The sequence below is a fragment of the Lissotriton helveticus genome, chromosome 12 (assembly GCF_964261635.1).
Source record: "Lissotriton helveticus chromosome 12, aLisHel1.1, whole genome shotgun sequence".
NCBI classification, from domain to species: domain Eukaryota; kingdom Metazoa; phylum Chordata; class Amphibia; order Caudata; family Salamandridae; genus Lissotriton; species Lissotriton helveticus.
The window spans coordinates 4,458,346-4,484,893 of record NC_136073.1 but is presented as its reverse complement, the minus strand read 5'-3'; the positions used below and the strand labels follow the sequence as shown (position 1 = coordinate 4,484,893).

At 44.4% G+C, this 26,548-nt stretch overlaps 1 protein-coding gene across 2 annotated transcripts in view; it reads left to right on the top strand.

The window, feature by feature from the left end:
• The window catches only part of LOC144799438 (cold-inducible RNA-binding protein-like), a 38,906-nt gene extending 15,324 nt beyond the window's left edge, over positions 1–23,582 (top strand). For both annotated transcript variants that reach the window (XM_078670739.1, XM_078670740.1), the window contains exons 6-7: positions 15,474–15,533; positions 23,069–23,582. In XM_078670739.1, coding sequence (XP_078526865.1) covers positions 15,474–15,531 — 58 coding nt within the window. In that variant the 3' untranslated portion in view covers positions 15,532–15,533; positions 23,069–23,582. The remainder of the gene's footprint in view (positions 1–15,473; positions 15,534–23,068) is intronic.
• Positions 23,583–26,548: the final 2,966 nt, after the last annotated feature.

The following is a 26,548-nucleotide window of genomic DNA, read 5'->3' as shown; positions in this document are numbered from 1 at the left end:
GAGGGAGTAGGTCTATTCTTGGTACTTCCCCTTTCAGTACTCACTCACTGGTTATTTTTTTTCTCTTTGTGTGGACTGTTCCATCTTCTCACAGTGCTTTTCTGGAGGGGGCTGTTTCTGATTTTAAGAAGAAACCATCCATCAAAGCACAAGGGTAACTCTGAAATCCGAATGGGCCTTGGAGAAAATATGTTTAGTCAAAACAACAGTGGTTCAAAAACATAAGAAATATCAGTATTATAAAGGTTTAATAACATAATAGAAAAACCAAAAACATGAGTGCAAACAAACAGATTTAAAATCTTGTAAGTTCCCAGAAATCTATACTGAGAGGTAGACCAAATTCTAAATTCACAAGTGGGTCATTTGTCTAGATTGTTCAAGAATGTCCCAATGAGAATAAACATTGAATTACAAAAATAATGAATACAAGTGAGGAGGGTGTGTGTGGGGGGAGAGGGGGGATGGGTAACCAGGTTTTCGTCTGTAACCTTTTGTGCTGGAGGCGAACCCACAAAAAGAATCTACCATTAATTACATCGGTCAAACACTTCTGGTCGCAGGGATGCATGTTTTTTGTTTGTTCAACAACCCAAGATATCCAGAACCAACATTCAAGCTTTGGTCTACAGAGTTCTTCCCTTGTGTACTGACTATGCATCACAAGATACTCAAACATTGATTAGAAATTGAGAGGGGGTGAAAGCGATGTATTGTTTTTATGTATCCAAGAACGCAGCAGTAAGCGTTGAGACATAACCGCTTAGAAATGCATCCTTTTCTGTCAGTAGTTGGGCTGTGGCCCTGCCTTCCGTAACCATGTTCAGACCTTAAGTTTCAGGGGCTTAGTTCCGATGTTCTGAATATTTTAAGCTCCTTTTGTCAGCTTCTGTTGTGAGATTTATTTTGGGCCCTGCCTCGGGGCATGAATAGACTGTTTCATCCTTATGTTACCCTGCCTCCCACAAGGCACCTGGAACCTCGCACACAAACATTCCATATATCCACATTGGGCTCATCATGTAGCCTTTTTTGCTCGAGTGAAACACAGAAAGTGCTTAAGATTTCCAAAGACAATAGTGTGGAAGAACACAAAGCCATTTTGAAATTGGAACGAGCACCCATCAAGAAGAGACATTGCTGCAGAAGATATTCTGGAGTTTTCCTTGAAAGGCCTGTAATGTTGGGAGGTAACATATTTGCCCATTGTGAGATGCATGCTTTCCTTGGAAAGACCAGCTGTGACTTTGCAACCCATGTATATCCAAGGTGAAAAGCTGTAACATGATTGAGTTGCGAAGATGGATGCAGTTGGGCTTACTGTGCCATGTTGCTTAGGTTTGCAGGGTTTTACAGAAAACCCCAGAGGAACCATTGGAGGTGACAGTCAAAATCAACACCCAGAGATGACGAAACTCAGGCTGACCTCTAACTTCTAGCGAAGGACTAACTAGATAGCTTCCAAATAAACCCCAACACGAGCTGTACTACCACCATTCCTTTTTTTGAAACCTAGAATATAGTAACCTGTGCCTGCTAATACTCCAGTGCTAGTGGTTAAGGGCCTGCTTTTAAACAGGTCCCACGGGGTCAAGAGTCTCACCTAAGTAGGCCTGTGAGTCTTGCTTCACAGTATAACAACCCTGCACTGGCGTCTCCTGTCACCAGTCCCCTGGCAGGTTAACCACATGATCTGCCATAAAGGTTTCTTGCAGCATACTCTGTTGAAGACAGGATTACCCAAAGTGACCTACCATCCCAAAATACACACTGTGGCCTGTTTAATTACTTTGTGGAAACTGATTAATAGCAATTGAGGTACAGACCTTTATACCTGAAGCCCAGGCTGTGCAGGTTTCTTATTCGGTGTAGTCTACAGTCAGGGAGAACCCTCACTTACCCCTGATTGCCACACAAGTATGTACCAATTGTTTTGACCACAAACTGATGGCCTCCCGCCTGTCTGTGTAGCATGAAGACGGTAGGTTTGAATGTTAGCATAGGCCTGGAGCTAGCTGTCTCCATCACTCCCACTGCATGCCCCTGTGCGGGTTCTTCTTCCTCCCCCGTCCTTCACAGACGGTTGTTGCTAGGTTGCTGATTGCTGGATTTAGATCCACAAAAACCCAATGGAACAGAGATGGCCTCTTTGTTTTCAGATAACCAATCCAGCCAGTTCATACAGGCCAGCCAAGGCCGAGAGAAGAAACAACACCAAGAGTGTGGCCAGAAGTGTGGTTGCTGCCACTAATGTACAAATGGATGTGCTGCCTGCTCATCTCCTCCAGCCTGTGTTGAGCTCTGTCAAAAGGATGAAGCCGCCGGAAAACAATCCTCTCGTTGGCTGTGGCAAAGTCTCGAAGTGGTTCACATTCCCTGGTAGAAATATGGTACGACTGCTGGCTACCAAAGGCCCACCCCCCACCTCCCCCAAAAAGAAAACACCACATCTTGAGAAATACTTTGCATCAAAGAGCTTGCATGAGAATCTGGATCATAACGATCAGGGAACAATGCTACATATTGTTACAACGATTCCTTGTTACCCCTCAATTTACACAACCACTGAACTGCAGTGCGGGAGGCACCATACACAGCATTCAGCATTTCATTTGCTTTTCCTCCATGCTGTTGATTCCTAATTTACCAATCAGTGACCAGAAGTGTTTAATACTGAAGAGCATTTTGACTCTTATCCAATCAGCCCATGTTCTCTAAGTAAGACCTCAACATAGAATGCCATGCTCCACCCCGCTGCCCGACATCATAGAACCTTCCTGCAGATATAAGAAGAGGACAACAATTTGCACATTGAGACTTCATCTTGGACTGATGGAAGCAGCCAGCTTCAGTGTTAAAAGGTGGTCTTGAAACAAGCCACAGAAATGTCAAACTCTCTGCAGACTCATGCTGGTGTGTGGTAGATAGAATGCAATTACAAGACCGCTTTGCAAGATTTCAAACAGTAGGGGTAATGTAGAGCCATAAAATGGTGCGATGGTTCTGAAAGCTGGGAAGTGATTCGTCATTCCACACAACTGATGATCTGCCCCAGCTGAGAGGAATGCAAGACCGGAAGGAGGGTAGCCACAGGGGCCGCATGTACTCTTATTTTATCTAACTCGCAAGTCCTGCTCAGCAAGTTGGATGGCTTTCAGTGGAGAAAATTAAAACTGATTCCCATCTCTGTCGCTTTCCATGTTAGTAAGATAGATTCAGTAGTTCAGGAATGGAAAGTCTGTCTAATCTTGATCAGCGTCTCTCATACCATGGTTCATTATTGAGCTTTTCTGCATTCATTTTGAATTCCAGTTGCTAAACCTTCCCACTGATATCCAACATTTATTGCCCCATAGGTCGTATGAATAAATAAACCTCAAGAGATCACCAAGGTCTTTCTTGGTGATGCTCAACACAAGCTTTTTTTCCTTTAAACCCCAGAAGACACCTGCATCCCTGGGTCAAAGGCAGTCTTTGCAGAACCAGTAAACAATAGGTGGAAATAAGTCTCTATGGAGTCTGTCCATATTCATTGTGGGCTTCAGAGTGGTGCATGGATGAGTCCTTCAAGTCCCACCTGGAGACAATCTGCAAAAAATAAAAAGCAAATGTACAATATTGTGAGCTGAAAACTACCGAATTGTAGTGCACAGCACTTGAATGTACTAGTGAAAACTGAAAAGAGAGGGTTACAGTTAAGTCATGTTTTACGTCAAAGGAAAAGTTTATCGGAAGTCTTTATCTTGTCTTTCTTATGAGTGAGCCCAATTTTCACTTGGCAGGCCAAAGGCTACTAGTTAAATCCTGCCATTTCTAGTCTACAGCTGCAGGTTTCTTATCCTTTCACCCCATCGACCGTGGTGCACCTCAGCGTACCCCTGGAATGGGATTCATGCCATTAGATAGCTGCAAGTTACATCCTGGTAATAGTGGTGCGTCTGATTGTATTTCTCAAATACTATCCAGTCTATTGCCGACGATTTGCTGCCAAACTGGCAAGGATGGTTGCACCTCGATGTGCGTGCAGAATCCAATCTTCGTGTACATCGAGGTGCATCACAGTTACAGGCTTAGAACCTGTAGCGATGAACCAGAAAGGATACAAATCAAATGGTGCAGCAAGGAGCACCACAGTTACTGGGAGAAAACCTGCAGGTGTGTACTGGAACGGATTAAATTCTACACGTACATCAAAGTGCTTCACTGTTACTGGGAGAAAATCTGCATGTGTGTACTGGAATGGATTCAATTCTACACGAACATAGAAGTGCATCACCGTGAGTTGGATGAAACCTTCAGCTGCGCCCTGGATGGATTCAATTCTACACGTACATCAAGGTGCATCATTGTTACTGAGATAAAACCCTCATGTGTGCACTGGAATTGATTTGATTCTACACGTACATCGAAGTGCACCACCGTCCTGGGAGAAAACCTTCAGCTGTGTACTGGATTGGATTTGATTCTACACGTACATTGAAGTGCTTCATCGTTACTGGAATAAAACATTTAGGTGTGTACTGGAGTGGATTAAATTCTACATTTACATCAAAGTGCAACACTGTTACAGGGATAAAACCTTCAGGTATACACTGGAATAGATTAAATGCTACAGTAACATTGAGGTTTACCACTGTTACTGGGACAAAACCTTCAGGTGTGCACTGGAATGGATTAAATTCTACAGTAACATTGAGGTTTAGCACCGTTACTGGGATGAAACGTTCAAGTGTGCACTGGAACGGATTCAGTTCTACACGTATATCAAAGTGCTTCACCGTTACTGGGAGAAAATCTTCAGGTGTGTACTGGAACGGATTCAATTCTGCACGTACATCAAAGTGCTTCACCGTTACTGGGAGAAAGCCTGCAGGTGTTTACTGGAACATATTCAGTTTTACACGTACATCGAATTGCACCACCATTTTGATATGTGTTAGTCGTTAACTTGTACCAGGAATGCATTTGCTTAAGTCCTTTTACTCGTATGTATTTGTCAAATCACCTTTATGTGCCTTTGAAAGCGCTCTGATACCCGCAAGGGTCTTGTTCGCGCTATACAAAACTGTCAAAATAAAATAAATTACTGGGAGAAAACCTGCAGGTGTTTACTGGAACGAATTAAATTCTACACGTACATCAAAGTGCATCACTGTTATTGGGATAAAACCTTCAGGTGTGTACTGGAATGGATTTAATTCTACACATACATCGAGGTGCATCATCGTTACTTGCATAAAACCTTCAGGTGTGTACTCGAATGAATTCGATTCTACAAGTACATCACGGTGCATTTTAAAAAAAATTTATTTAAAAAGTTTTATATTGCGCTGGCTAGACCCAGAGGTATCAGAGCGCTTTACATGAGCATCAGATCATAGTTACAGGTTACATCGTTACAAAGGTTACACAGTTCTTAGAGCATGGCAACATAGTTACTTGTAAGGTCGAGATAAACAATAAGCACAAATACGTAAGGGGAAAAGAAGGCAAGGTGAGAGATTCAGGGGAGGGGGTTGGAGTAGGGGAAGTATATAGATAATGAAGGTGGAAAGAAGAGGGGAGGGCGAGAGACACAGCATGGGGAGAGGAGGGGAAAGGTGACGGGGACACAAACCGGTAGACGAGTCAAGGCAACGTCCAAAGTGCAGTAAGCTGTGAACCCAGGGGAAGTGGTATCCCTTCCCTATCTCTATTGCGAGAGGTTCCCTTTACGCAGTGGACTCTCTCAGAGGGGTCTCTGAGACTCCAAGGCCTACATACTGGATCCTTCTCCAAAAAGGGGAGAGGGAGTGCTTTGGCAAGGGGTGCCATACCATACCTCAAGTGTGAGTGGCTCCCTTGGCGCAGTGGACTCACTCAGAAGGTTCGCTGAGACTCCAGAGTATAAATATTGGATCTTTCCCCAACAAGGGGAGAAGGAGTGCTTAGTCAAAGAGCACAAAGGACAGGGGGTAGGCAGAGTAGCAGGTAAGGGGAGAGATTCACGGGAGAGAGGATAGGAGCTAGGGAAGAGACAATAAGGAGAGACGAAAAGAATTCTGTCTAAAGACCGACTGGGTAGGTGACGACCAAGGAGGGAATCCACGGCCCATCTCCCCTATAGCTAAACTAAGTAGCTCCATTGGGCAACAGACAAAATAGTTCAGTCTCAAAACATTGAGAGAGGAGGGAGGGAGAGACATAAATAGAGGGAGGATGCAGTAGGAGACGACAGGAAGTGCAACAATGTGGTTCAACAATATACTAGAAGAAGATCAACAAGTAAACATTAAATCAAACAATCAGCAATACAATTAGGGGAGGAGAGAAAAGAGAGAGAAAGTAGTGGGGCGTAGGGGAGGAGGGAAAGTGAGGATAAGGGAAGAGAAAACCGTAGAGACGAAAGGAAGTCTGTCTAAAGACCGACTGGGTAGGTGACGACCAAGGAGGGAATCCACGGCCCATCTCCCCTATAGCTAAACCAGGTAGCTCCATTGGGCATCAGACAAAATAGTTCGGTCTCGATACATTAAGAGAGGTGGGAAGGAGAGAAGGAGAGATATAAATAGAGGGAGGATGCGGAGGAGACGACAGGAGAGACGGAAGGAAGTGCAACGATGTGGTTCAACAATATACTAGAAAAAGAACAAGTAAACATTAAATAAAACAGTCAGCAATACATTAGGGGAGGTGAGAAAAGAGAGAGAAAGTAGTGGGGGGAGGAGAGGAGAGAGAGTGAGGACAAGGAAAGAGACAACCGTAGAGGCGAAAGGAAGTCTGTCTAAAGACCGACTGGGTAGGTGACGACCAAGGAGGGAATCCATGGCCCATCTCCCCTATAGCTAAACCAGGTAGCTCCATCGGGCATCAGACAAAATAGATCAGTCTCAAGTGGCATATAGGGCAGAATAAATCTTTATGGTCATAGATCATGGTTGCCCAGTTTTGTAGCAATATCACCAATGCCTTTGTGGTTTATGTAGTCGTAGAATGAAATTAGGGGCATGGTATGTTGTAAATAGCTGATAAATAAGCCACTCCAAGATGGCTGCTAGCTTATCCAGCGATAGTATGGCTCAGGGGCGCTCAGGGGAGTCGTTACTGGGATAAAACCTTCCGGTGTGTACTGGAATTGATTTAATTCTACTCGTACATCGCGGTGCATCATCGTTACTTGGATATAACCTTCCGGTGTGTACTGGAATTGATTTAATTCTACACGTACATCGTGGTGCATAATCGTTACTTGGATATAACCTTTGGCTGTGTACTGGAATTGATTTAATTCTACACATACATCGATGTGCACCCTCGTTACTTAGATATAACCTTCAGCTGTGTACTGCAATGGATTTGATTCTACACATACATCGAGTTGCGCCATTGTTACTTGGATATAACCTTCGGCTGTGTACTGGAATTTATTTATTTCTACACATACATCGAGTTGCACCATTGTTACTTGGATATAACCTTCGGCTGTGCATCTAGTAACTGTGGTACACCTCTGTATAACAGTAGAATCAAATCTATTCCAGTATATTTTCATTCGCGTAATGGTTATGTTATGTTATGTTATGTTAAGGGGAGCTTTTAAAGCGCTCTGTCACCGTGGGTTTCCTGGCGCTGGTCTGACACTGAGGAAAGGAGAGAGAGTTAACCGGATTGTGGAAAAAGCCACGTTTTTAAAGATTTACGGAATTGGATGAGCGAGTTAGAAAATTTGAGTGAGGAAGGAAGAGAATTCCAGAATGTGGGGGCAAGGATAGCAAATCTCCGGCCACCCATTCTGCAGAGTTTAAAAGAGGGAACGAACAGAAGGCGAAGGGTAGAGGATCTGAGATTACGTGAGGGGCAATAAGGACTGATGAGGGATTTCAGGAAGGCAGGACAGGTGCCGGTAAGGGATTTGAAGGTGAGGCAGCCGATCTTGAAGGCTGCCCTCGAAGAGATAGGAAGCCAGTGGAGTTTGGTGAGGAAAGGTTTGGCAGATTGCCATTTCGGAATCCCGCAGGCGAGTCTCGCCGCTTGGTTCTGTACGATCAGAAGTCTAGAAAGAAGGACCTTGGGCAGACCATGATAGAGTGAGTTCGAGAAATCCAAGCGGGAGAGGACAAGGGCCATGATGACTAGAATCAGGGCTTCGGGCGTCAGGAGGTAAGCCACCTTTCTAATCCTGCGCAGCTGGTACATGCAGGAGGAGACCACCGACCCTATTTGGGGTTTGAGAGATAGCTCGGAGTCAATGATGACCCCGAGACTCTTTACTGAGGCCACGGGGGTGGGGGGGGGGGGGGCCGAGGTCTACCGGCCAAAAGTGCGGGCCCCAGTGTGTAGAGCTTTTACCGGGGAGAAGGAGCTCCGTCTTCCCGGGGTTTAATTTGAGCTGGTTCTGGCTCATCCACTGGAGAATGTGGGTCATAGCCGCCTGGAAGTTAGAAATAGCAGAAGAGGAGTCAAGAGAAAAGATGAGTTGCAGGTCGTCAGCGTAGTTAAATACGGTGACGTCCCACTGCCTCAGAGAGAAGAGAAGAGGTTGAAGATAAAGATTGAAAAGAAGAGGAGATAAGGAAGAGCCCTGAGGGACCCCGCAAAGTGAGCGCTCCCTAGGTGCCCTGAAAGTACCCTGGCTAAGAGTCTGAGACCTCCCAGTCAGGAAGGATTTGACCCAGGTCAGCGCCAGGCCCTGGATGCCGGCCTGCTCGACACGGTGGAGAAGGATGTTATGATCCACCGTGTCGAAGGCGGCCGACAGATCTAGAAGAACCAGGGCCTGAGGGGTGCCCCTGTCGACGCCAACTCGAAGAGCATCCACTACGGCCAAGATCACTACCTCCGTAGAGTGGCCGGGTCTAAAACCGGCCTGGTTGGCTTCGAGAAAGTTGGAGCTCTCGATGAACTGAGAGAGACAGGCGGTGACGTGGGCTTCCAAGATTTTGGCGAAGTAGGGCAGGAGGGAGATAGGCCGATAATTCGCCAGAACCGCGGGGTCCACTCCCGGTTTCTTCAGTAAAGGCACTAGGACGGCTGCCTTGAAGGAGTTGGGCACGGAGCCAGAAGAAAGAGAGGAATTCAGCAGAGGAAGAATATTATCAGGAAGATGGAGACAGATGTCCCGTAGTATGGAGGGTGGACAGCAGTCGTCCGGAGAACCGGATTTAACCCGGGCGGCCAGTATGGCCAGAGATTTAGAATCTAGAGGAGGGAAGAGTGTGAGGGCAAGGGCATTAGGAGGGGGGCAGACAAGGTCAGCGCCAGGAAGGGTAGCCGGAATAGTGTCCTTGATCATAACAATTTTCTCCAGAAAAAACGTACTAAGGGCATTGCAAGACTCCTGTGTCGGGGCCTGGATAGGGAGCGTCCTGGGGTCGGAAGAAAATTCTTCAAGCACTCTGAAAATCTCCTTGGATTTGCAGGGGGCAGATAGGATCTTGTTAGAAACATAGGCTGTTTTGGCCATAGCAATGGCTTTTTTGTATTTGTTACGAGCAGTCACGTAAATGTCTCTGCTCGTGGAGCAGTAAGTTCTTCTCCACTTGCGCTCCAGCTGGCGTAGCTCCAGGTGTTGGGTTTTTAGTTGGTGGTCAAACCATTTGTCCATCCCGTTAAATAGCTGAAGCCTCCATCCTTGTAACAGTGGTGCACCTTGCTTTACATTTTAGAATGGAATCCTAGCGCAGGCATAGCAAACGGAAGGCCATGAGATGTAAATTAAACATTTTAATGTCCCACACACAAGAAAAGTAAATGGTAGAACCACTTAACGCCCCAGGAAACAGTTTCAGGACTCTCCAATAAGATTCTCAACATGTTATATTTTGTTTGAATTTGAAATCTACATGTAGAACCAGCTACGGGCCCAGCCAGTAATTAATCGTTACTTTGCATTAAGTACACATTGGTACTCCACTAAGTGGTGGCTGTCCGTCTGTATTAAGTTACCTTGTGAATTTTGAGATTCACAAACTTTCTGTGTTTTTGGGGGAAACTATCAACCGTGTGTTTTGACTGTATTTACAGCAAAAAATATGAAAGCCATACATGAGACAGTGCAGGTGAAGACCAATAACTTCACATTTGTGCTATAAGGTAATAACAATCAACAATCAACAATGTTGACAACATTCACAAGTTGCTAAACATGCTATGTTATGTTGGGTTTGGGGATGTCTGTCACAGATTTTGTATTCCCCCATACATCAAAGCAGGGCGCCCCATCACCAGTGACTATAAATAAGTGTTGAAATACTTTTGTTTTCGAAACACTTATAAATGTGCAACATGTACATTGAAATTTTTTTGGGGGGAGGGGGTGATGTGAGTCTGTCTCGGTTATAAAAATTAAATTTCTGACACGTTTCAACCTGCCTCCTTCTCACTTTCTGTAGTTCATCATCAGGACTATAGTAGGACCCGTTGTCAGTGGGACCAACATTAAGTGTACAATAGCATCATCATCAGTTGGAATGATCATTTGACTTGTACCCCGTTTTAAAGAAAGAGGTTTCTTTTTCATATTTCATTAGCACTCGGTGGGACCAGGCTTTGAGAATGACTCTTACTCTCGTTAGTGCAGTATATACATTATGAAGTGTTGCTGCACCTTTCGACCTGTGATTCCGACACTGTATGATTAGTTCAACTGGTGAGGGTCTACAGCTTCTGTACAAAGTAGCACAGAGCAGCTCTTACATTCATGTGGGATATATGCGACATGTTAAGAGGCGCCTTGCTGGAAAAAAACTTTGAAACAGAACTGAATGTGCTTATTTATTAGAAGTGGGCAAGACAAATTAACAGGTTAAGCAGAGCTAAAGCCAAGCCAAGTATGTCTTAGCTGTAAGAGCACTTGCATGAGTAGAGCCCTGGGAATGTTAGCCATTTTAATCGAGCAACAAGTATTATTTAAAATATAATAAAAAAATTCAGAATAAAACAAGGGGCATATTTCTTTCACATGAGGCAGATTTGACACTAACAGGTTATATTATACGCTCACTTAAAGGTCATTATTAAAAGCAATTGTTTTGAAATATAAAGTTGGAACCATTCCTACCCCTGTCTTGGCAAAAATGCCTTTAGTGAACTAACAGGCAAGTCAGTTGTCATGTGCACCGTGTATTTTAACCACAGGCTTATAGATGGAGCAACATCATGAAAGGGGTGGATTGGTGAAACAAAATATTTTCCTAAAATCAGACAGTTTGGTTAAGCTGGGTAGCCTGGATTAATCACAGGTTTTGTGGTTTCACTTTGTACAAATCAGCCACTAACTAGGTTTTTATTTGACTCTTGTATTTGCGTAAAATTTTAGGTGCACATGCATCAAACTACGCAAATGCGATTCCTTAGTTGCAATTATTAAGGAGTCGTAATTATGGAATCGCAATTGCCTATGCATGTAGGAATCTCAAAAGTGTGATTCCTACACATTCCTTAGTCCTAATTAAGGAATGTCTTTCTATTCATTCCTATTATGTTAAATAGGTACTCACAAATTGCGTATGCAATTTCAAGGCTCCCAAAAGGACACCCTGATGCACCCCTGAAATTGCATTGTTATGACATGTTGCACACACGCATGCCCCAAGGGCATGTATGTGTGCAACATGGAACTTCTTGCAAATTACCATCAACTTTGATTTGACGGTAATTTGCGTTTCATAATTGCGAATTAGCAATTATTTTTTGGTTCAAGCATTGCAATTTCTTAAATGCAATTGCAATTTAAGTAATCGCATATTTAGCGATTACTTAATCCCAAGTGCAAAAATACTGATTGCAAGGGGCATCTGCCCCTTTGCGACCGGTATTTACGTTGATGCATGTGGCCCTAAAGCTTTGTTTTTATGTTTGTGCACAAGGGTAGAGCAAGGGTGGCAGAAAAAATCGCATGAAACCTCAACTCGTTTTGAGCTTGAGGTTCCAAGAGGAACTCGATTTGAGCCAGAGCCCATCGTCTGGCTCAAGAGCCGGTCTCGAGCATTAAGTGGCTCATCCACCTCTATTATTTATTGATCCAGCGCACTTTCACAAGTCACTTTGTAGAAACTGGAAAGGCACTGGAAAAAGTGTACGAGTGTGAAAAGAATTGACTGTTTTTTAATGTAACTTTTATTTGTTCTTCTGTTAAATGGCTTGTGTGGAAACAAAAGCCTGACTGGCACACACACACAAATGGCGCTGTGTTTGTGATTTCCCTCTCAAACAAATTTTTAAAATAGCGTTGCAAGAAATGGGGGATTCCCACTGTGTTATCGGGGTCAGTTCCTGTCATATCAGCGATGTTTTCCAGTTTACATTTCACGTTTCATGTTTTATTTCATCTTGTATTCCATAGGAGAACTTGTTATTCCAGATGTTTTTCTGTACCTTTTTTTTATGCAACATACATACAGCTCTTGTATAGGGCATACTCTGCACGGAGTGCATTCTACGTGTCTGGGTATGCGCAACCTGTAGTTAAGGCTGAATACAATACAAGTGTCTCACTGTGCATGTGAGTAGATCGTGGTGCCCACAAGACTTGATCATCCAATCCTATGCCTCTTTGTAGAGCACACAGGGCAGTGGTCAAATACGTGTCTCTTGTAATCTCCATCTAATGTGAAAGACTAACAGACTATGAGGATCTGCAGGAACACCGGAACCCTGTCCGGGACTTTCTGGCTTTTCTCCTTCAGCTACTTCTGAGTGGTGGAAGAAAGGGACCTCTGTTAACAGGGCAAGCAACTGCATCATCTGCTCACTTAGATTAGAGCTCTTTGGCTGGTGAAAACCAGTCCACCGAAGGGATGTGATGCATCACCTGAGACTCTATTGCCTTCAGTTGACTGGAGAAGTATGTCCCTCTACTGAAATCTGAATTTAACCTACAAACAAGAGGGTTAAATACTGCCGAGACCCCCTCAAACCCTCATCCATTCAAGGTTAATAGAATGAGCACCACTGCGTTGGGTAATTTTAAGAGGTGCTATTAACAGATCAATAAAACTCTAAAACAGTTTTTTACTGTATCCAGAACGTTCAACATAACCATACAGAGTTGATCTGAATGGAGAGCTACTTGGCCACAAGTTTTCTAATTGTTCATCTTGAACTATTTAAAAATCACCAGAGTACTTGCTTAAGTGTCTTTGTCGCTCTTTATTCAGACCCCCCAGGATATAGCGGCATGGATTAGCAAATTTTGCGGCAGAAAAATGGAAATTTAGCGGCACAAATATGGAAATTTAGCGGCAACTTTGCCCTATTTTATTTTGCAGTTTTTCCTACAGCAAACACCAATATCTTAGTGGGCGCTTTTGTAAAAATTGCGGCATTTACAAAAGTGCTGATTTCGCGGCAAACCGTGAAATCGCAAAATCCTGGAGGGTCTGACTAGTGGAGAAGTTACTGACGTCATGCCAGGTGAGCGTTGTGGGGAGAATTGACAAAGCCAATAGTCCTGACTTGTTGTAGGTATGATGTTACTTGTTGTATCACGTATCTGGTTGCAATGACAGAAACAGCAAAATACAAGTCGGGCGGCACACCATGCTAAGCACAGATTTTTAGCGCAAGTATTTTAAAGCCACGCCCTTAATTACATCGGCCACGCCCCTTTGAGAGACCCCCCTATTTTCAGCCCACTTAAAGCCCAGCTAATACTCATAATATATCACAGCGCAACAAGGGTTTTTTTTCCTCACCTGTTTTCCACATGGAGAAAAAAGTAAAAAAGTCCACTTAATCTGAAGGCATTTTCACAAGCACGATTTTTCACTACATATATGTAGATAGAATTGCTTTTGCATGGGCGTAATTGGGAATACACCACACTATTCCACCAGTTCTCTTGTAACCCAAGAGATAGCTCTGGCGTTTAATGCTGCAGCCTTTACTGTCTATGTGACTCGAAGGTTAGTTTTGCTGGCAGAGCTCTGCGCCAGTTAGGTCTGTGGACTCTAGGGATAACTCTGCTGGCTTCAGCTTGAACTTGTAAGATCTGTATAAGTCAATGGTACACGTGCGATCTAAACCAATTTTCAGAGAGCACTTTAGCACGAACGTCGACATTTCCTGTTAGTGATCAGTTGGAAAGGGTTCCTTCAAGTCTTCCTCCGGTGGCCTGAGACTGTAGAATCATGGAAAAATAAATTTTACAGGCCACCGATATCCCTTCTAGGTGGAGGAAGTGGAGCTCTGGGTGTCACAGGTGTTTAGATCGTCTTCTATGTGCCTTCATCGTGAATAGGCATAAAGCATTCCAGCTGAGAAACCCGTGCTTCTGTCTCAGAGTTTGACATTTGATTAATATTGCCCATATTTTACTGTTCACTGATTAAAAAACAATCGCCATATTTGCAAAGTGTTTGCTATATTAGCTGTGCTCGTGTGTTTCAACAAAATACATATTTGTTTTGTGTACATTCAAAATGAAATTAGTGTGGAACAATTGATTTATGACTACTTGGTAAGCAATACATGCAATAAGTTATCCTCATACATACATACATTATAAGGCAAGTCGCCAAGGAGTTCTATTATCATACAGACGAACAACGCAGAAGGCTGAGCTCCTTTATAAAGTTTTGGAACTCCTAAGTGACTTTCAATATCCTTTTATACTATTGCATTGGGTATTATGCCATCACCCTTCCCACAAACCTCTTGAAATCTTGGTGCTTACTCTTTCATGTGAAAGACAGAGTATATTTGCATACTTGGCGAATACATGTAGAATCTGTAGGGTGAAATTAGACACAACAAAAAGAAGCAGTTGTATTTTTACAAGAAGACATGAGAATCAATGTGTAGAAAAATGCAGAGATTCTGTGTTTCCCGCAATGACCTATTGAATGTTAAAAAATAAGCATTTACCCATATATATCCCATGTAGATTAAATCTCGGGGGACCCAGATGTATTATTTAATGAAAAAGAAACCACCATGTTCATGGAAAGGGTCCAAAGTCACAGGCAGCACAGATGCAGCAATGGACATCTGGATTTCGCTAGCACTTTTGTAAAAATGACGGCATTTTTACAAAACTGCCGATTTTGCGGGCACTTTTGTAAAAATCGAGGCATTTTTACAAAAGTGCCGATTTCGCGGCAAACCGCGTAATCCTGGAGGGTCTGTTTAATATAAATCTTAATGGATTCGCCCCTCAGTTGACAGCACACTGAAACAAGGTGCCTTACTCCCTACAGTTGTACTCTCTGGGGGCTCCTTGCTCCTTTTGAATATCATGCATTTGAGGAAAGGACTCGCTTGCATGGTGAGCTGGACACAAAGCCTTGGCTGCAGTGCACAGAGGCCCTTCATTGCTGCACACAGAGGAAACAATTAGAGGGAACATTGTCTGGGACCCTAAGTGTCGATGCACATGGTAGAGCGTCCTTGTTGAAGCTGGTCTTGCGTGTTGGTGGTGGTGGGGTTGGGAGGGGGTCTGGCTGATATTGCTCTGCTTGTCTACATCACAAGACTTATGTATTTCTTTTTTTCAGTGGCCGGAGTGGGGGCTACGGGCAGTCAGGAGGATCCTACAGAGACAGTTACAACTAATGGTAAATTAAATCTTTATTGTCTGCTTATTGCGAATGTAAGATGAGATCAGACCTATTAACATGAAGTCCATACATTCTTCCAAATGTGTGTGCAGGGAGCGCCATCTTTGTTGTCCAAGAGACCCAGGTCCGTGTATGTAGGGCGCTCCTCATGGAGATTAAGTGATCTCCTTCACAGTATGTTTGTCCTCCCTGGAGCGAACTGAGAGAGCCCCCGTGCTGGACATAGACCTGATCAGTGTAGGCAGGGCCCTTCTGGGGGGGACTGAGGGGGCCCTATTTGTGGATGCAATGCCTTCCAGTGGTGTCTTGTATTTTCTTCCGACACTGTTGTCACTCCTGTTCTGGTGTTCAATAAACCCCATTCATCCCTTTGTTTCCTAGTTGTAGCTCTAAAAGCGTATTGAAGCTTTTTTAATCTGAAATTCTGATCATCCTTCAAGTAACTGGATGACTCCCTTAATCAAAAGGTTGTTTTTCTTCTTTTTTCTAAAGCCACTTAAGTAATAACGCTTGGACCACGAACGGGAGGGGGGTGGACCTGTCTTGGTGACTATTAGAGTAAAGCAAAGGCCCTTCCACCAGCAAAATGTGTTGTCCCACTGACCTGTTCCATTGGAAGTTAGTGCATGATACCAAGTGCATATTGTGGGTATTCTGCTCTAAACCTCACCAGGAATTAATGCTATTCATGCGCTGTACACATCGCGGCCTTTGCTGTATACCTTATTAGAAGGGTACTGATTCTCTGTACAGTGAACACTAAAACTTTATAAATAAAATAAATGAAGTAAATGGATGGTTCGAGGCATATGAGCTGCAGATTGTACACTTAGCATTAGATCGCCACCTGGTGTTGGGCTCGGATGATTGCAGGTTGTTGTTGTCTTGGAAGAAGTCTTTGTAGTCACGAGATAGGTGACTCCTCCCTTGGACAATACTGCGCATGGGCATCGGCTCCATCCTTGGATTGTTTTTTTCCGCCACTGGGTTCGGATGAAAGTTTCTCCGCTTCGGCTAGAAAAACACTTTTTCAAGCATCTCAAAGCGCAAAACTTCCTCAAACTGCTAAAAACTACCTTCAACATCGACTACAATAGTTTAGACGCCATCAGTTCCATTCCGGTCATCGACGCGGGCCGTTGGGCCTATCGACGCCGTGCGGCCTACACCTCATGGACAGAGCTCCGTTCAAAAGATGCCCGGTATGTCGAGCAAAGTTTCCACATAGACGGAGGTTGCAGACCTCGTGGTAATCACTATCGCCAGAACACGATGGCTTGACACCGAAACAGAAAGACCTTTCTGCACCGAAGCCTAAAGAAATATCGGCACCGAAACCGAAAGAAGTACCGGCTCCGAAGCCGTCCACTTCTAAACCTAAAAGTGTGAAGCCATCGTCCGACGCCTCGAAGCCGACAACACCAGCTCCCACACTGAAAATACCTTCTTCAGTGCCGAAGCCTACAAGGCCTGATTCCGATGCCCGATGCCCGAGCCCTCGAACCTGCCTACCAAGCTGAAAACAACACCTTCGGCACCAAAAACTATGCCAAAGGACGTTTCAACACCTCCCAAGGCTAAAGACACAAAACAACCTCGGCTGGAACCGAAAAAATCGGCGCCCAAGAAGGTTGTACATGAGGAGGAACTTTTCTTTCCAGATCCTCGACAAAAGAAGATCTACATCGACCTAAAAACAGGCCACGTAGAAGCTACACCTCACAAAAAGAGATCAGCAGATGCACCGCCCACACCTGTGGTTCCTGCCAAGAAAAAAGCCTGTGCAACATCCCCTATGCAATTTTCCTTTCCTATACCTCCTCCTCCTCCTCCTGTTCCTCTTCACATATCACCTAAAGATCTCTCCTGCACATTCTCCATTTTTATCATCACATTCACCTCAACATGATGATGATGAAAATAGTCTGGGTGGAGGGGATGATATAGATGAGCCTTTTCCCATACCACATGGATGACTTTATATGGGACTTGCCAAACCCACAAAATGCACCTGATATTCCTGACCCGCAGTTATACCCTTCAAAACCTTCCCCTCCAGAGGATAAAATTGTTTTTGGTCATTTATTAAACAGAGCTGCTGCTTACCACAAAGTCACTATGCATTCTGATGAGGCTGAGGAGGATTTTCTCTTAGATAGCTTTGAACAGTATCAACGGTCTGTTCAAATTCTTTCCATGATTAAAGGGGTTATCCAGAGGTATTTAAAGACCCTGTACGCACTAGAATTTTGAACCCCAGAATTAAGAAAAAATATAGGCCTGCACCCACAGACCCAGTCTACATTAAAGGACAACTACCATTAGATTCTTTAGTTGTGTCCAATGCTAGGAAAAGGGCAAATTCTCAATCTTCTGGCGAAGCACCCCCACCTGACGAAGAATCCAAATGAATTGATGCGTCAGGTAAAAGAATAGCTGCACAAGCCACTAACATGCCGTATAGCTAATACACAAGCCCTCCTCTCTCGTTACGATAGGGCTCATTATGATCAATTCGAAAAACGACTTGAGCACCTACCAGATCAGTATAAAGCTCAGGCAACTGACCTCATACAGGAAGGCAAGTTAATTTCAAATGCCTCAATAAAACGTGCACTAGATGCTGCAGACACCGCATCTAGAGCTGTGAATACCAGTGTCATACTTAGGAGACGTGCGTGGCTACGCATTTCCGGGTTTAAACAGGAAGTGCAAACTACCATTTTAAACCAACCATTTAATCAGAACCAATTATTTGGCCCAGAAGTGGACACTGCACTCGAAAAGATGAAGAAAGATACGGACACCGCCCCGTCTATGGGGGCTTTATAGTCCACACCAGCTAGAGGTTCCTTTCGTCGCTCCTTCTACAGAGGAGGCTCCAAACAAACTGGAGCAGACCCTACAACATCTTTCAAATCTCACACACAAACATCTTCTAACCAGGGATATTTTAGAGGAGGATACAGAGGCAATAATAACAAAGGAAGAGGTCGCAGTAACAACAGCAATCGATCCTCTTCCGCCAGAAGACCGTGAGTTCCCTCTGCTCCCCCAACAGCATTCCACTCCTGTAAGGGGCAGATTAACACAGTTCCTGCCTGTCTGGAACTCCATTACAACAGACAAGTGGGTGAGACAGATTATCCAACATGGCTACTGCCTATAACTTACAGCAACCCCTCCCTACACACCTCCCAAGCAGCGTCCAATGTCTACAGACCACCTGACTCTGCTCCAACAAGAAGTTCTGTCATTTGTACAAAAGGATGCCATTCAATTAGTTCCTTTAGAAGAACAGGGAACAGGGGTTTACTCGCTGTATTTTCTAATTCCCAAAAAGGACGGGACACTAAGGCCAATTCTCGACCTCAGGCCCCTCAGTCAGTACATACAATCAGATCATTTTCATATGATCACTCTGCAACAAGTGCTCCCACTACTTCAACAAGGCGATTTCCTTTCAACACTAGACACATTCCTATTCACCCTGCTCACAGGAAGTACCTAAGGTTTGTAATACAAGGACAACACTATCAATTCAAAGTTCTTCCATTTGAGGTAACAACAGCACCACGCGTGTTCACAAAGTGCTTAGCAGTAGTAGCAGCACATCTCAGAAGGCAGCAAATACATGTCTTCCCTTATCTGGACGATTAACTCATAAAAGCCAAGTCATTCAATCAATGTGTCTAACACACACATCAAACAATTCAAACGTTGCACAACTTGGGGTTCACCATCAACTACACCAAGTCGTACCTGCAGCCTTCTCATGTACACCAGTATCTAGAGGCTACAATAGACACATCTACAGCTCTAGCGTATCCCAGTCCAGCGAGGATACAGAGCATTCAAGCCTTAGTCACAGCTTTCCAACAACAACAATCTCTGCAAGCCAGAGTGTTCATGAGACTAATGGGCATGATGGCATCTTGCATCTTCATAGTACTACATGCAAGATTGCAAATGCACCCGTTACAAGAGTGCCTAGCACAACAGTGGAACCAGGCTCAAGGTCAAATAACAGACCTGGTGTTGGTGGACAGCCGCACGCGTCGCTCTCTGCAGTGGTAGAACATCAAAAACTTGACAAAGGGGCGGCCGTTCCTCGAACCTGTTCCACAGTTAGTGCTCACAACAGACTCATCTCTCACAGGATGGGGAGCCCATCTCCTACATCATACAACTCAAGGGCAATGGAACAATCAACAAAAACTGTTCCATATCAACCATCTAGAGCTGCTAGCCATATTCTTAGCACTCAAGACTTTTCAACTACAAGTACAAAACAAAGCTGTCTTAAACCGGACTGACAATATGACAGCCATGTCCTATATACAAAAACAGGGGGGACACACTCTCTGCAACTGTCCCAGCTCGCACAGAACATTTGGAGATGGGCCATTCCTCAAAATATACATCTGCTGGCAGAACACCTTCCAGGAGTTCACAATCAGATAGCAGATCTGTTAAGTCGGCAGTCGCAACAGATTCACGAATGGGAACTACATCCACAAGTTCTTCTGCCATTCTTCAAAAGGTGGGGTCACCCACACATAGATCTGATTGCCACCCACGAAAATGCAAAATGCCCAACCTTCGCCGCCAGGTTTCCACACCCATTGTCCAAGGGCAATGCGATATGGATAAACTGGTCAGGCAGATTTGCATACGCTTTTCAGCCTCTCCCACTGATACCATTAGTAGTGAGCAAGCTCAGACAACAGTCTCTCAAACTGATCCTGGTAGCTCCCACATGGGCACGCCAACCGTGGTTCAGCACACTGCTGGATCTCTTTCTGGTTCCACATCAAAAGTTACAGCTCACACCCTCCCTGTTAACACAGAACCATGGTGAAATCAGACACCCAGACCCAAAAGAACTGAATTTAGCGATCTGGCTCCTTAAGTCTTAGAGTTTGGTTATCTAAACCTACCTCCAGACTGTATGAACATCATTAAAGAGGCTAGGAAACCCACTACCAGAGCATGTTATGCCGCTAAATCGAAAAGCTTCGCAATATATTGCAGAAACAATCAAATTGATTCCCCTGGATGCTTCCATCCAGAATATCATTTGTTACCTTTTACATCTACAAAGGTCTAATTTAGCATATTCTTCCATACGCCTGCACCTTGCAGCGTATTTACAAAACAGACAACATCTGTCTCTTCAGAGTGCCTGCAATCAAAGCATTCATGGAAGGATTTAAAAGAATAATCCCCCCCAGGTTGCCACCTTCTCCTCTGTGGATCCTGAATCTTGTCCTTACGAGACTCATGGGACCCCCTTTCGAGCCTCTACATAAATGTGAACTGCAATTCCTAACATGGAAAACAGCTTTCCTTGTTGCTATTACCTGTCTTAGAAGAGTAAGTGAGATACAAGCTTTCACTATACAAGAACCATTTTTCCAAATACATCCTCACAAAGTGGTTCTTAGATCTAATCCAAAATTTCTTCCAAAGGTCATCACTCCTTTTCACTTAAATCAATCCGTAGAGTTACCTGTGTTTTTCCAAAACCCAGACTTTGTAGCGGAAAGGGCTTTACACACTCTGGATGTTAAAAGAGCTCTTCTATACTATATAGATAGAACTAAATCTTTTAGAAAAACAAAACAACTGTGTGTATCTTTCTCTCCTCCACACAAAGGCAATCCCATCTCTAAAGGTGGGATCGCAAGGTGGATTGTAAAGTGTATACAAATATGCTACCTAAAGGCTAAACGTACATTAACAGTTCCTCCTAGAGCGCACTCCACTCGGAAGCTAGGAGCCTCTATGGCTTTCTTAGGAAACATACCTCTAGAGGACATATGCAAGGCAGCAATATGGTCTACACCACACACCTTCACTAAACACTATTGTGTTGACGTGCAAGCCAAGCAGCAAGCTCCAGTAGGCCAAGCTGTCCTTAAAACTCTCTTTAAAACCACTGCAACGGATACCAGCGACCACCGCTAGGGGAGACACTGCTATACAATCAATGCTAAGTGTACAATCTGCAGCTCATATGCCTCGAACGGAAAATGCTACTTACCAGTATGCATCTGTTCTTGGCATGTCGAGCTGCAGAGTTGTACACGCCCTCCCGCCTCCCCGGGACTTGTATCCGTTCCAGTTTTCATCTTACTTAGATGCACACGCATGCACATCCTTTTTTCTTTACTTATACTAACTCCATCATTTCCCATCATGGCGAAAAACAATCTAAGGATGGAGCCGATGCCCATGCGCAGTATTGGCCAAGGGAGGAGTCCCCTATCTCGTGACTACAAAGACTTCTTCCAAGACCACAACAACCTGCAATCATCCGAGCCCAACACCAGGTGGCGATCTATTACTAAGTGTACAACTCTGCAGCTCTACATGCCAAGAACAGATGCATACTGGTAAGTAGCATTTTCCTTAGTGCTGCACACAAACTGGTACAGTAGGCCTCCAGCTCCAACCTTGCCCCTCACTTGAGCCAAAAACGATTTGGTTTTGGGGCTCTTCACAACCGGAGTACTGTTGGTCTTGCCTGCACCGTACTCTGTGTGAATCGTTTTGGTGCTATGCACAACCCACATACTGTGTGCTTTCCACCTTCCTCTAACCAGAAGTGAAACCTTCCAACCCTTAGTGCACCCTAAAATATGCATGCTAAAGCCATACCATAGATAAATGCTATTGGTGGGCACGAAAACCTGCAAACTCTTGGCTTTCTGCCCTACAGTTTACAAGCATTAAACGCTAATGGGGTATTGCTTCAGGGTACAACCTGCATGCGGTAGTTATTGCCCTACACCTTACTGGAAGTGAGTGCTATGTACTGGTGCACTGTGCAGTGTACAGTAGGCCTTTTGCTTTACACTTTACCACGATTGAATGCTAATAGATAGTGGTTCGCTTAGCCTGGCTCATAGAGGGCCTTGCGCATTACCAAGAGTGAATGCTGGTGAACAGACGGTGCACTGTGGTCCTTTTGTCCTATGCTTTACGTGAAGCCGTTGATACTCATGCACTGTAAATGAGGGCACTATGAGCCTTCTGCCGTACACCTTACTAGGGGTGAATGCCATTGGATATTGGTGCACCGTACAGCCAGCGCATTGTGAGCTTTCTGACCTACGCCTTACTTGAAGCGAATGATATCGGAGAATGGTGTGCTGTACAACCAGAGCACTGGTGGCCTATTGCCCCTCCCCTTACTAGGAGTGAATGATACTGGTGCACCTCTCTGCCAGTACACTGAGGGCCTTCTACTCTTGCCTTACTAGGAGTGAATGCTATTGGTGCAGCCAACACCTAATGTCCTGTGGGCCTTCTGCCCAACACCCTAATAGGAGTGAATGCCATTGGACAATGATGCACCGTACAGCCCTCTGTTTTACACCTTACTAAGAGTGAATGCTGTTAAATAGTGCTGCGCTGCAAAGCTTTCCAACAGGGGTATTCTACCCGACGACATATTAGGACTGAATGCTTGACCGATCTGTTTTCTCAAGTGCCTTTACAATATGTTGCCTGCTTCTTGTCCTCAGCTCACCTCACGTGTTACAGTCCTTCTCGACTCAAGATCATCCTTCCACTGGCCGAATTTAGAAAGATTCTTGGAGCAGCGCCGAGTAGTCCACCGAATACTTTTAACATGGTTGTGTGAAGCCTTGTAGAACAGGCTGGCCTCTAGTGTCAATGTGACCTGTTCGCAGTAGGTAGCGTTCAACTTTGTTTATTGCTGAACACTTAATCGTTTCCCAGAATCATTGTGCCTCATTACTTTTCAGTGGAAAATATTTTTAAAGCATTTTATAACCTTCCTTTAGTGTAACAAGGCAGGAGGTAGTCCTGGGTGCTTGTACATAAGAAAGGACAACCTCCTTGGTATATCTAAACAGATTTTTATTTTTCAATGCTCATTTCCTTTTAAATCGGTGTATATTACCAAATTGTACTGGAAGTGATGAAAGGAACCTGTACTTTTTCTCCCCTTTTTGTTTTTTACAAAAAGAAACTGCTTAATTTTCTGAAGCCTCATTAAAATAAGTTTCAAATGAACTCTGTTTGACGCCTTTGTTGCATATCACCTACAAGGTATTTGGATGAAGATGAGGGGAGCTCAGGAGCGCACCTTGTTACCACCGTACGGTGATATATTTCAAGAAGACGCTGGCTGGTAGGCTTAAGGGCAGCAACATTGGTATCATTTGTTGCTCTGCCTCACCAGCTTTTTGGACTTCAGTATGTGATTTGTTTGCGGGTGGTGACACAGTGTGCAGTCTTGTATGCCTTCTTTTTTTTCTTAACTTTGAAACTGTGCTGTTTGTTTAATGTGCCCCTCTTCATGGGGATTCTTAACCAGCCCTGCCTCTGGCGGGGAACTGATTACTAGTAACATGCCTGGAAGCACTTAGTAAGTACTTGACTGGGAAGTTTTGGCAGATGCCTTAATGTCTTTGACTCAGTCAAGCTGCTTACAACACCAGGTTTAGCATTCGCCCTTCTTAGAGGCCAATCCTGGAAGTTTGCTTTACCCTTCATTTTCCATACGCTTAAATTCTCCTCGAAACCTTGATCCCAACTGGGGTTCATCGAACTTGGTGCACTAGCTGAAACTGCTAGCACTAGCTTCTCTACCCAGCTAGTAAGGGCTTGTGAGCAATCCGTACCGCGCCTGTTTGGAGTGAGAGGTTTGGGGTGGGTGGCTCTAGGATTGCGTATAGCACAATGTGTTATGCTGCCTTTAGAGCCCAGTGACCTCTACAGCAGTGATTTAGTGTCAAAGCCACAGATCCAAATACACAACATGCAGGCAACTACGAGCAGCAAAGGACCCTGCCACAAAGGTGATGTTGTGACTGAACGCATTACACACTCTAAATGGATGGGCTCGTTCTGCTTTGTGGTGTGTTTTGTGTTTTTTAACACTCTGAGTTTTGCTTCTTGGCATCTTCACTCCTCATGATGTCTTACTTCTGTGTTTGGCTGCTTTACCTGGGCTCTTCTGTGAAGGGGACAGGAGCCTGTGAGGCATGCTCTGAACACTGGAAGCTTTAGGGTGGTCACTTGCTCTGCTCTCCTTGATGAATGAATGTGGTCTTGGCTTCTGTGCTGATGATAATATCAGATTGGTGCCCGCCACATCTTCCCTTGAACCCGATTGATGTTTATTTTGCCTATTTAAGCCTGAACCCAACCTCAAAGTGGTGCAGACTGCTGTAAATTGCTGGCACCACACTAACATTCTATGGTTATGAGTGCATGCTTTACATAGCTGTCACCGTTTTTATAGTTGTAGATGTTTACTTCTCAGATTACCGTTCAGTGACTCTGCAGGCCGATGGGTGCTGTGAATTTTGATGATTTGATAAATGCCAGCGGAGTTACTTTCCCCGGAGGGGCATTCAAAGAACACCTTTGGTGGTTGGGGGCCTTTATGTTTTTTTAAGCTTTGAAAACTTTGAACCTCTCTGCCTTCCACAGGGAATTAAAAATATGTGCACCTAGAGATATTTTTTCCTTCCTGGCATTTGGCATAGGCATTACTCCCTTTCAAGGTGTCCTGGTTTGATCACTTTTTTAAAAGCTCAGCAGAAGCCGCTTTGCCTTTTGGTGCTTAGATAGCTCGCACTGGTCCCCTTGTGTTGAAGCTCTCAAGTGTCCATCCCAGAGAACTTGACCATCCAGTCCTGTTGGGTTACAGCTTATTGAGGACCCTGACCTGAGCAGAAGCTGGACAGCCTTGTAATATGTTTGCATCAGGCAATTTATTATTAATGGTCTATTAATAGATAATGCCTGCTGGCCTCATATTACTAACCAGCATGGAAGATGGCAAGTTTGGTGGCTTTCCAGCGTAGTTGTATGCTTTAGTGTGGGCCACCGATAATAGGTGTTATCCTCAAGCATCATTTCTGGACGCATGCCAAGAGGATGTTGTAGGAGACATTTTATGACCTCCTTGCACAGATTACATGGAACAGAGACACTGCTTGCTTGGCAGTCGCCTCTCAGAGGTACATCACTATCAGTACATGAAATTCAGGAGCTGCCATATGCCAGCAGCCTTAACATCTCCCTCCTCTGCATCACTGCTACTGCCTTATTTTTTCAGCTTTTCAGAGTGAGAGGGGTTTGTGGCTTTTGAAGGTATGAGTGATGGGGTGGGGCAGGGATGTTAGGGGGGGCTAGGATAGTGGGTGTCTATATTCATCCAGATATCGGGGAAAGTTCTAAGCGTTTTGGACTTCACAACCAGCGGGATGTAGATTGGTGCTCTAACATTTTTGGTCCTCATGCATGGAGGAAGTTTTTATCCAATCTTGGACCCTGTTTTCTCAACAAGAGCTGCAGGTAGGAAATGTTTCAAATGTTGATGCTGGCCTAAATTCTTCAGCTGGGAAACTTTAGACCTGATGGGTTTTTGTAAACTTCAAGGATCCATGCTTGCTCTCCGAGGAGGTACTTTTAGGTTCGTAGTTGGAAGGGGCAACAATTAACATCTCTCCCGATCAAACTGGCTTGATCCCATGTTAGGGGACAAGGGACCTATATTTTTCTTACCTCAGTAATGAAGGCCAATTTTTCCTGCCAATGCTTTGAACTAACTGCAAACAACATGCGGCCATCTTTATAGTCTCTGCTTCTTGCTGAAAAGCTCTGTGATTGCCTGGCAATATTATATTGGCATTATCTTGGAGGCTTAAGAGGAGGGTAAGCCTTTCCTCCCAAGAGAAGAGTGCTAATTATTTTAAACCGAACGCAAGCTTGAATGCAACCAAGGGCCAGCTTCTTCTGAGCCCAGTTGTATTTTGCGTTCTTCTGGTACCACAGGCAAGGCTGATAATGGTACCTCTTCAGTGATTCTTGGACTCCAAAATAAACATTTCAGGGCTCCGTTACAGAACATGATATCTACTCTTCTTATATTTTATATTATGAGTTCATTAAGCCAGAAGACATCAATCAGGGGGTTTATAAAGCGCGCTACTAACCCGTGAGGGTCTCAAGGCGCGGGGGGTGCA